The sequence below is a fragment of the Apteryx mantelli genome, chromosome 1, assembly GCF_036417845.1.
Source record: "Apteryx mantelli isolate bAptMan1 chromosome 1, bAptMan1.hap1, whole genome shotgun sequence".
In the NCBI taxonomy this organism is placed as follows: Eukaryota; Metazoa; Chordata; class Aves; order Apterygiformes; family Apterygidae; genus Apteryx; species Apteryx mantelli.
Genome location: NC_089978.1, coordinates 74,869,115 through 74,881,517, shown reverse-complemented (window position 1 = coordinate 74,881,517; position 12,403 = coordinate 74,869,115). Strand labels below are relative to the sequence as shown.

Here is a 12,403-nt window from a genome sequence, read left to right as displayed (position 1 = left end):
GGAAGAAGTGCAAGGCAAAAATGAAAAGATCTCTTCAACCACTTTTTTCTTAAGTTACATTTCTGTCTGAATAATTTCTAGTAAAATCCAAATCTGAATTCAGAGGAAATGATATCTCCCAAATGTCCTTTTGTGTGCCAAAGGCTATTTTACGGGCAGTAAAGGAGTAACAAATAAATCAGACTTAAAGATCTTTTCTTGAGACCAAATCTTCATACAACCCCAGGGTGGGAAAAAAAGATGGAGAGCACCAAACCTCTGTGTGTCTGTTGCAGGGGACCCAAAAGCAGCAAGCCTGGCAGGACTTGGCTGAGTGCTTACTCTAGTTATTTAACCAGCTCTAGGTTAGACTTGCTAAGGAAATGCAAAGGGGAAAGGAACTCAGCTGACCTTCCTGGAAAGGAAACTCCAACAATAAACAACCCCCCTTTCACTGCTGACTTGAACTGTATGCAGAGTTTTTCTCTCATCTGTGTGACAGAGGGAAGGAAAGAGGCTGCTTCTCCTATGCAATGAGTTCAGTATGGAGCTATTCCTGTGACGAGCAGGTCTCATTCCTCTTACCACTGAGTAAAAACTCTCTGACCAGGGAAACAGGGCAGTAATGCACAGGTTTGGCTGCTGCTCAGCAGCACTTTTGCTGAGTTTCTCACTCAGATTCCCAAGTGCTTTGGCCTTCCCAGTGGGAGATGCTGTGAAACAGAGGGAAAAACAAAATCTAAATGAAGGCTACCACTTAGTGGTCTTCTGCTCTCCCTGGCCATCCCATGTGCCAATGTCCTCTTCAAGAAGAGGACAGCAAAGAGGATATGATGCAGAATGAAATATGGTGGAGCAAATGGAAATGAGAGTAGGGCAGGAGGTGAACAAGAGAAGAGGGGATTACAGAAAGGACAAATGCACATATGCACAATCAGCATATGGGTTGTGGGAAGGGAGAACTTTGGAGGCTGAAACTGTTGTGTGAGAGCAGAGAAAGGAAAAGGAGTATGCTAAAGAATCTGGTCTGGTTCAGAAGACAAGAACTACTTCTGAGGAAAACAGTGCATGTGAAGGTACAAATTCTGACAGAGACCAAAAGACAGGCTAGAAGATATGATCCAAAAGTGCAGAAGATAGCTCTCCCTTGGAAAAAAAAAATCACAGAAGGAGGAAAAATAACACAGTAGTGTCATCAAATCTTTGACTCTTCTCATCGTGCATCATTTGCCTGGTTTATATTTTGTTAAATGAGTCTAATTTCTTTTTTTACTTCATACTTTTTGAAGCTGGAGCTGGCTTGGGTTTGTCAGAAAAGCACACCTAATAATCCACTGAGAGCTGCGTTTGGGCAAACATGCACACTGAAAGGTGGAGAAATTTATCTGTGACTCCTGTAAAGCTGGATAGATGCTGCATGTGGCAAATTTTCTCTGCTCTCCTGTGGCTGTCTCTCTTTCCAAAGGTTCCTGCCTTGGGAGTCTTCTTCCACTAGACTCTGCTCACACATGCATTCCCTAGTGGCTTATAAATCTAGTCCAGTGTTATTAAGACAGCTTCTTTTTCTTGCGTTTTGTACAGAGTGGCAGAAAAACGCGTATGAATCTAATCCTCTGCTTTGCTGCCAAAATAAAGAGGAACAAAGTAAGTTGGAAGTACAGCAAACAAGAGATTTTGTTCCTATCAGATTTTTCTTGCTGTTCTCACTGAGGGTGATTTATGCAGGAACTTAATTAGCTCACAGGATCATAAATATATATATATCATAAAGTTGCTCTTGGGTTTTGTGGGAAGCATTTTTGCCCTTTAGCACTTCCCTGTGTCTTGTTCTAGCTGTGACATGTTGCATTTAATAAAGTCTTGCTGACTCAGATCACCAACACTTCAATATAAACCTCTTTACTAATTAAGACCTGAAGAGGCAAGGAGTGAAGGCAGTCAAGGGGCTCTATAAAAATCAGGTAAATATATTCAGGTTGATGAACATTTAAGACTCAATGATTTAATGCTTTTTTTGACTGAAATGCAATATTAGGACTGTCAGCAGACTGTTATCAGCATCTAATCTTCTCTTAATTTTTAGTCTTGCCCAGTCCACATATTACAAACTTCATATAAACTGAAGATGGAATGAACCTGGAATCATTTTTCAATTTCAACACTTTCTGAAATGTGAGGTGCACTTCTTTGGAGAGCAGTGAAAAATGGTGGGGACTGTGTGCATGTGGGAGGAGAGACCCAGAGCATGCGAGGAGGAGTGAGTGCAATTCACAAACCCAAGGCTGCTCTAAAGGAGAGATGGGCATACGCTTGGCAACATTCACCTGGCAAGGAGCACTTGGGACAAAACAGTCTGGGACACTCCGGTGAACTTTCTCCTCAGCTAGTAGAGTATTTCACAGAGCGGGCTCTGGATCACAAACACTTTTTGATTTGGGGTTGTCCAATACTGAACTCTAACAAATGGCATTCCTTCCCAAACATGCTATTCTTTCTTTTCTCATCTTCTGCAATTGAGACAGAGGTAGCTAACATGAAATAATTTACTGAATTCACCTACCAATTTTGAATTTTAATGGTTCAAACATTAGTCCTGATCCAAATAACCCAAGAGCTTTGATCTCAGAAAAACAAAATCTAAATGAGGGCTACCACAAAGCAAGTCACAAGCATTCCTTGCTTTGCTCATCCCCATTACATGACCAGTATTTCCATAATGATATGAAATCATTAGCCAACAGATTCTTTAAAACAATAAAGGCTAGGCCCATCAGACCAATTGTAAGTGTCAACATCTAAAACAATTAACAAGGTCTTCTGAAAATATGAGTAATTCCGAAGCCACAACGAGAAAGTTGCATTACCCAAGCCTAAAATGGATGACACTGCCACTGGAAAATTTCTGGAGGGGGAACGTGATTTAAAAGCAGATTTATCCTTTTTTCCAGCGTCCTCAAGACACGGAATTCCTCCCACCTCCTGCCCAGGCATAGCCATTTTTGGCCAGTGGTCCTCACCTGGAAACCGGAGTCACGTAGTTGCCTGGGAAGACTCCAGACATCCCACTTCTCAGAGATGTGCCCTTGAACCAGCCGTCTTGACACTTCTCAATGACCCGGTACATCTCACCTTTGCGGAGCTCCAGCTCATCATTTTTCTGAGGCTTGTAGGCATACAGAGCTAGGTAGCTGCAGGGAGAGGTTACACACAAAGAAAGCACACAGCTGACATCAAACCAGGACTGTCCTGTTTCGATCACAGCCTCACAGAGCCAGAAAGTGCCATGGTGCACACACTGCTTAGAAACAGTCATTAAGACAGGACATAATTACAGTACACAGAATGAGAAATGGCATAGAACATATCAATCAAATGCTAAGATGATAAGGGGACAGCTAATGAGATTAAAGGGAAGGGGTAATTTAGATATTAAGAGAAGGACATACTTCTGCACCTAATGCACAATCAGTCAGAGGAAAACACTGCTACAAAACAGCACTGAAGTTAAGAACTTAACAGCAATTTCAGAAGGACTAGGCTTTTACACAGATAGCAAGAATATCCAGGATTCTAATAGTAGGGATTTCCAAAGTCTAACATCTGGATGAAGTATATATTCATATGGTTCAGGGTGTGAGCCACCTCTAATGTGGACTGTGAGAAGAAACTTTTCTTCTGGATAGGCTATTTTAAAATATTTAAGACATATTTAATATAATATTTAATATTTTACTTTTCCTGAAGCTTTCTCTATGCTTTTTATGCTGACTAGTGCTAGAAACAACACACTGAACTGTTCTGATCCAGGACAGTAATTCTTACATCGTGTGGATAAAACAAAAATTGATAGACGGCCAAATTCTTCAATGGGATTTTTGCTTAAGTAAGTGGTAGAATTTGGCCTTAGATGTTTTGTATGCAAGTATATTCATAAGTATTTGATCTGGGACCCAATATGTAGAACTTTTTATTTATTTAATTATAGTTTCATTTATTCTCTTTGTTTAGAATCTTTCTTTTTATCTCTCTTTTGTTCTTCTGTCATTACTTCAGGGATGTGTCTAATGTTATGAAATGACTACAACTTAAAGTCCCCAAAAGTAATCTCTCTGTTTGGAGAGATCCTTGTTGAAAATTAAGAATGATTGCTTGCACTTCGGGGAACAGCGGAAAGTCTGGAGAGGATAGCAAGAATGCACACAGAAAACAACACTTTCTTTGTAAATATCAATTTTTGGCACTGTCACCTTTCTATGAATCCAAAAGGGATTTCTGGTAATTCTTGATCAAGGTTATGCCTCCTTGAGGTTTTTTTTTTGCTTTGTTTCTTAGAGGCAGTGCAGAGAGATTAGGACAAATGGGGAAACACTTACAAAGAATGTATTTACACTACAAAGTGCAGCAGAATGCTTTTAGGGTAGGGGGTGGGTAAGAAGACGCTTGTTGCCCACCTCATAGCAGTGAAACAGAGAAATAATGAAAACTATAACCATTGTGATTGTAGACTTGCAGCCAATAAAAATGATACATGGCTTTTTACTTCTGCTCTCTAGGAAATATAATTGAGAAATAAATCCTGTTAGTTTTACTGATTCTACTTCTTTATGGTACCAGTAGATTTCTTAATTTTTATTCTGAAGGCAGTAAATAAACAGCAGTAATGAGAAGAATATGAAATATTTGGTAACAGCTCCTTGGGGCATCCTTAGGTTGATGTGCTTGGCTCTATTTACCATGTGCATAGAGTACAAAGATCTAATCGGAAACTATATTTCATTAGTCAACAGATGGGAGAAACCATCCTACACATCCTTTGTTTAGTCTGTATAATCACATGACCTTGATCAGGTCTGTTGTTGGTCACCTGATGGAAAACATGAGGCTACATATGAACTACAGAACATTTAAATGCATCTCCCTGGCATGAAACAAGGTTACATGCTTCAGTGCTAAATCTTCTGCACAGTACTCTGCTAGGACACAATGGAAAGTGCCAGGACTGCACTCACTTGAGGGAGCAAAAAACATAGTTTTGACTACCTGTTCTTAAGTTGCTGCTTACCCAGGTGTCATATTCAGAAGCTAGGGTTAAAGCAACGGTCACCACCAGCATTTTAGAGAGATGAAGTTGTTTTCCCAAAGGGCTATATATAACGATGTAATTTACAGGTTGACATGTTGGAATAAGGTGTAAGGAAAACTAGCTTAAGATAAGTGGATTGTAGGCTGCTTTCCCTTGCAGCTGCCTCCAGCTCTCCTATTAGTTTCTTTCTGCTCCTCTGTGAAAATTCCTCCGACTTAAACTCCAGGAAGTCTGAATTAAACAATAATCAAAATGAGCCTAAACATATGCAAGAGAGAGTACCAAAATCCTTGCAAAGATTAAAAGAAGATGTACAATAGTCCAGCCTGGACTCCATGCCAAAACTGACCAATCTTGGTATTGCCAAACTCATAACTATATGTGACAACTGTATGGCATGACTCTGGTACAACAGATGTGATCAGTGCTTTCTTAATGGACTGGTGATCACACTGCCTATGTGATCACACCACCTATGTGGCGAAGGCAGGATGCTGGTCCCTGAGGGTTTCCACTACAGTCAGCAAAGAGACAGAGGCTTCTCCAAACCCAGACATTGGCCCAGCCTAGTTTTGAAGGGCCTATAATCTGCAAGGCAGCACAGCTACATTGCTCCTGGTTCTCCGTCACATCTGGGGACTGTACAGCTGCTTTCATGTCCTAAGCTAATAATCCTGCAGTCTCAACCTGTGCTGAGCATCTTGCTGTACACTCTCTGAACACACTTCAAGGATGTCTGTGGACTCAACATGGAGCTAACAAGGGCCTAGGAAAGTTTATTAACTCAGGTTTGGTGATGGTTCTGCTAGACCTGGTCTGGTTCAATACAGAGCCACTTGGACAACTCTGCAACCAGCACTCACAGCTGTGTGAAGGCTGGATAACCTGAGCCCAAGGCATGCTGATGCATGGGGATTTCCTGTCCTGTGCTGGACCCGAATCCATGCTGCCCACCCAGAGTTGCAGTGCTGGGGAATGTGCTCTGAGGCAGCCACATAGGCTCTCGAGCCTGTAAGACCTGCTTTACTGAGGCAAAAATCTTCTCTTCCATTATCTTTTATTCTTCCAGGCAGAAATACCACCAGGAGTATCTCAGCACTTAGAAAATGGAAATGCCTGACCCTGAATCTCACCTACATGTGCAGTGAAAACCCTGTCCACTAGGGACAACAGATTGCGACAAGCAGCACACTGACTCTATCGGGGTCTCACCACGTTTGCTGGATGTGGCGGACATGTCCACCCCATCCAGACACCAAATATGTTGGTGGGGAGGGGACCATGGAGAGAGATGGGTCGGACACCTGCTGTCAGGCACAGCTGAAAACAATTTGACTACGGACAGCTTCACTCACCAGCAATTGTTTCTGGGCTCTACCTTTGGCAGAGAATCATGGCTAACAGCTCGGCTCGCTGAGGCTGGCTTTACTTAAGCCAAAGCCTTCGAACCTGGCTGCATTTCACCATTCTCTAGATTTAAGATGTAAAACTTCACTCACAAACTTTCTGCAGCTGAGATGAAAGGAGTAAAACAATAACAATTGAAATCTCACAAAATGGAGTAACAAGTTATTCTGGGCTATGTAAAACAGTGAGACTAACGGTTGGGGAGTAAGACCTAGATGAAGCCAAAATCTTTATAAAAAGTTCCCTAAAAAAATTTCTAACTTAGAAGGTAGCTCATGTTCTTGGCCTAAGGGAGCTGTCTGTGACTCTAATTATAACACAGAATTCCCAGGGCTCTATTTAAGGCTGTTCCTCTCTGGTTCTGTTACAGCTTTGAGATAACACTTCCTTTTCAACTGGAATTTGGCTTGTAAATATAAAATGACAGAGCGGCTTATGAGGCTGCTTCTCTGGGGAGACGACAGGAGAGGAATGGGAAAGAGAAGGGGATGGCTTGCTGAGGGACAGAGGCAGAAGCACATTCTTCTTTCACTGAGCTGGAAGATATCCTGGTTTAGCAATTAAATTTTGGAAATACTGCAATTAGTGCTTCCTAATCTAAGCAATGTTTAAAGCAAATTTTTGCCCCACTATATTTCACACAGGCTCCCTGGTCTAAGTGCTGAGATACTCCTGGTGGTATTTCTGCCTGGAAGAATAAAAGATAATGGAAGAGAAGATTTTTGCCTCAGTAAAGCAGGTCTTATAGGCTCGAGAGCCAACGTGGTTGCCTCACAGCACACTCCCCAGCACTGCAGCTCTGGGTGGGCGGCATGGATTCAGGTGCAGCACAGGACAGGACATCCTGTCCCTGGACAGGATGACTACAGGGTGATGTTGTGACCTCTCTGTGGGGCAGAGTGATGTGTGGTACCCTTTGAGTATGAAGACCTCACTTAAGAACAATATAAGACGACGTAAAAGAAGAACAATCTAAGAAGACCATACCTAAGAACAATTTTGTCTTGGTTCTGTTCCAAATTCCCTATTTTCCTTAAAGCAGATTTGCTATGCTATTTTAGGATTTTATTTGTGCACTCAGACATTATTTTCCCTATATCATAAAACCCTAAAATATTTGTGTGCATGTTTGTGTGTCAGTATGTTTCTACTGCTTTCACAAGACATATGTGATCAGAGGAAAGGGTTCAGTAGTTTAACTAGGCAGGTACCAAATAAACCAACTGGGCTATAAGAGATTTATTATAATGAAATCTATCATTTGTATTCTGTATCCAGTCAACCTTTTGTTCTTCCAAATACTATTTAATAAGCTCATATGCTCACAATACTCTTGCATTTAAAAAGTTTACTTGATGTCTTTGTTTATGGTGCTGAAAAAATGTAATTGGGTCATTTTTTCTGGTTAATGATGAATGCATCAGGTGCATGATTGTATGGGGCTACACCTTTATAAGAGCTTTAATCGAAGGAATAAGATTTTCTGTAGCTCAGAGACATTCCATTTGCTTCACAGTGATTCATACAGCTGTAACAAATATACCAGGAGCAGAAAAAGGCTTACATAGAAAGGGGGGGCTCTCGCCTTTCACTGTTCCTTTTCCAACTTCAGCAGAGGCTGGGCCATGTATGAAACTGCAGTAACTGTGCTCTCAGAATGCTGCTGGTCTGAGATGCAGGCTTTCAGATTCAAAGTGTAAACACACATGCACACATGATTTGAAACAAAGAGTAACCAGTGACTGAGATGAGATGGCTGCTTACATATTGAGGGGGAGCTGGACCTTTGGTGGTGTTCCCTGATCTCCAATTATTGCACTTGTCCTGGGACCAGCCACCGTGGCTGTTCCAACTGAAGGGGAATCCTGAAAAAACACAAATAAGAACACACAAGGATTAAGGTGAAGCCCACTGCTTCCTAAAATGGTGTGGGAAGAAGGCACAGAGGAAGAAATCACACCCTGTGTCAAATCACAGACTTTTTACCTTCCTGATACTGCATAAAAAAAACATCTTTTAGCTGCCACCATTCCAAAAATACATTTCTGACACGAGGGATATTAGCTTATTAACAGCATTTCCATGTACATGTCAGAGAAATTCAGCTGTACCTTGCATGCAAATCTTAAAACATTTAGAAAGCAAACCCAACTGGCTGCTTTGTAAAATGAGCTCAGCATGTATATCTCTGCAATGGTACCTTCTCTGATAAAGGTAACCTTTTCTCTCAGTAGCTTGTTTTTTAATTCTTACTTTTTTCATTAATGACTTACGGACCTACAGAAAAGAATACACCATTCAGTTTCCAAAACGTGATCTCATCTCAGTATACTGTTTTATCATCAGGAATATTCTTCTCCTTAAGAAAGAGAGATAAGCAACAACACAACCCAAAACAGGAGTACCTCTGAATGGACAGAGTAGGAGTCCACCCCGCTTTTATTTTACCTTCTCTCTTACAAAGATCTGGGCAAATATATTTTCCAGCTATCACTGTTGAAAGACATTTTTAAATATAATCCTTCTGTTTTTCAAAGCTTAATGCTGAGCAAAAGTATGTAGGGCAAACTCTTGTGAGTTGTCGCAATGAAGTCCCAATTCATCTATGTTAAAAATGAATCCTGATTGTAAACGTCTCCTGGAGCAAAGACAAGGGCAGCAGCAACAAATCTTTGCTGCAAAGACAAGGCAGAGCTGGGCAAATGGGACTTGTAATGGTTTACTTGAGCAAAAGGTGTTAGTAGGTTCAGCCAAATGCTGCATACAGTAAGAGCTGGAGTATATGTAGAAACTGCAGATTCAGACAGAGCCTGTTACATTCAACAAAGATTCTGTGTAGTTCACAGACCTTCAGTGTAGCTTTTCTGTTTCCAAGTGCCATCTAATAAGCTGTAAATATTGATGTATTTTGGGGACAGAGACATAGGGACTTTTTTTTGCACTTAAAAATTACACTGAATTAAACCAAGACACACATTGCTATTTAATTAACAGATTTCAATGTCACCTCCTTCCAAAGTAGCTCACATAACTATTACAGTGTCATCTCTCAATATTGTGTTGCTACTCTGTATTGCTTTGCTATATATTAACATATCATCATTACGAAACTATGCAGCAAGATATGAAGACACTGCCCTGTGATTCCATAGCTTTTGGTGACAAGCAGCAAGCTGTCTCCTCTCTCACCAGCAACTACTCTCAATCATAAAGTTGCAGTGACAAGTACATCTCCTTTTTCTCATTATTTCTCCTCACTTTCTGGCTGCTTGCTCAAACAGAGAAGGTTCCAGGCAGTTCTTAGTCCTATGTGCAAAAGCAAGCATTCTTTCCAGTTCTGTGACTAAAGCTCTATTAATCGTGCCTGTCACGTCAATGACATAATATCAATTTACAGGAAAAAAAAAGGCAGGGATAGCTGGAGAATGATCCCTCATTTATTATTTTGAGCTGGTTATTGGGGTTAGGGGTTGTGGAAGATGCTGGGCAGAGAGGCATGGCAAAAATCAGTGGTTCAAACTTTCTCATGTTGGGCCACCAGTGTACATCTTCTCTGCACTAGAGAAACTGCCACCAAGAAAACAGAAAAGAGATCAGTCTCCACCCTTTTCTGGTAAAACAGAACACTTAGTTTTTACCTCACAAGAAAAAAACAAAGCTGAGCAAACAACCACAGGGTGCAACCATATAAACAGAGAAAATCACAACAGTGTAACACACATACTATTATTCCTTCCTTAGTTTATACTGGTCTCTCTCCACACACCTCAGTGAAGGCAGAGTTTGGCATCTATCCCACCCATGACTGCATGCTGCAGGCAACCTGGACTAAGCCAGCCTGTCTCTGCAGAGCAGCATTGAGCTCTAGGGAGAGGCCAACTCAAGCCCTGAGAGCAGTGTAGCTGCATTACATCCATTCATTCACTAGTCTGCACTGAAGGTGCTGGCTTCTGTGTCATCCGTAATTCTGGAAGTGTGAGCCCAAATACCTTCTAGTTGTTATTACTCTTGTGCTAACATATTGTCCTGGTGATTAGGACATCACATAATTGTCATTTAGTGTTGCTTGATGGCAGTGTTGCCTTCTTCCCTTGAAAAAACCTGAAGAAATCTTCATAGTCCTGGACATTTTGTATCAATTTGACATTCAGTTTCTTGCTTGTTGTGTGTTACTGTATTATTGGTGCATCTGGTGCTAGCCTGGACCCAACAAACCATTTATTTTTGCCACTTTACACAGCCTAATATCATATGCCTCCAAATTCTAAGTCAGTGCCTGCTCCCTTATTATGCTCCAGTTTTTCTTTAGCTTCACTCTGCAGGCTTTGACACGATGGTGCATTTGCCAGTCTCAGCCTATGACCCCACATTTCACCATGAAGCTTTACTCTACAGGACCTACTGGCCTTCCATTGCACTGAATTCAGCTCCTCTGTTTGTGCCTTGACATTTACTTGCACACAAGTATTCTTCTTTGCAGTTTCATGTGCCTCTGTGCTCCCTGATGAATTCTCTCAGTGGCTGTCTGATTGCTACTATGCATCTGAATGTTCACTAGCTTTGCATTTAAACTACAGTTCCTGATACAGTTGGTGGAGGCTTTCTAAGACTTGTCATTCAAGGTCATGTTCTATTTCTAAATGTATCACTAATTAGCTCATACTGGAAGACACAATATTGCTAGATTATTTTGCAATATAATAATTGCAAGAAGATTTTGCAGAGACCAAATTTTGGTGAGAGAATGATCTCTTATTTCTTCATATTCTTGATTACCTTTATTGGAAGTTTACCTTTCCACTCAAAATGTTTTTGAAACATTTCTATGACTTTATGTGAGTTTCCCGAGCTACCGGTAATATTAATAACCCTCCTGGAGCATGCTGCAGGCCTTTCTCCGTCAAAACTAGTGGGAAGACTTAGTTTGTTTTCCTTCTTTATTTAGCCCTGGGGCCAGCTTGTACTTTTGCTATTGTGATCTAAGGAACAAGGTACTAAAAATGTCCTCCTTTCTTCTTCATCTGCTCAAGGGAATGGGAATTTGAGTGAATGCCCTGATTTTTTTGTTCTTTGTTTCGATACCTTTTGGGAGGTTTGTGTGCTACATCCTTCCTTTCTGATTTCATGTCCCTGCGTGAGCTGCCTGACTGTGGCACCGTGGCACACAAACACAGCCACATGCAGGCACTACACAGGGACGGCCCAAACATTGCAGCACTTGGATCTTAATAGTTCTTCCCCACCTCTGCTACTCACAGTCACTAATCACTCCCTGAGAGGAGACTTCATCTGACAACCAGGTTTTTAAAAGGCATAGGGGCACCTAGTGATAAAAACAGGCATCTTGTAGAGTTTTCTCAGGGAGGCAGTAAGAGGTACTTCAGTGCCTGACTCCCATTGATTTTATTGCAATCTAAGTAAAAAGAGTCACTTCTGAAAACGCTATTTGGTGCCCCTCTGTATCCTTATGAACCTTTAATACCTTTAAACATTTAGCCATTGAGTTTCCAGACATGACCTGCTGTGTAATCAGACTGTAGTGCACCTCCTGATTAGGAGGCCATTAACTGTAATAGCGGTGTGTAGTTTTCTGAACTAGACTCTACTGGCTCTCAACCTGTGTATTTAGGCCACTAAACAGACACGTCTGACTTCTGACATGTCCCCACTTCAGTCTGGCAGCCTCTGAGCACCACTTACCAGTACCGATGTTTTCAGCTCAATAGCAATAGTTCTGTTCTTCTAAAGGACAATTCAGCCCCATCTGCCAAGCAGCACAGAAAAGCAATCACACAAAAGCACACTAAAGACCACCTCTGGATATCTCTGGGCTAATTTCTGTCTCTTCATGCCCATTAGTAGCACCGTAATACCACCTGTATTGTGGAGGGCTAAATCTTGAGTAAAACTCCAGAACTATACACACAGGCACAA

The 12,403-nt window shown here is 41.3% G+C and overlaps 1 protein-coding gene across 1 annotated transcript in view; it reads right to left on the bottom strand.

The window, feature by feature from the left end:
- Positions 1 to 12,403, bottom strand: part of SH3RF3 (SH3 domain containing ring finger 3) — a 259,303-nt gene that overhangs the window by 41,271 nt on the left and 205,629 nt on the right. The window contains exons 5-6 of the mRNA XM_067295285.1: positions 8,234 to 8,334; positions 2,997 to 3,167 (exon numbers count right to left, since the gene is read on the bottom strand). Of these exons, the coding sequence (XP_067151386.1) occupies positions 2,997 to 3,167; positions 8,234 to 8,334 (272 nt within the window). The remainder of the gene's footprint in view (positions 1 to 2,996; positions 3,168 to 8,233; positions 8,335 to 12,403) is intronic.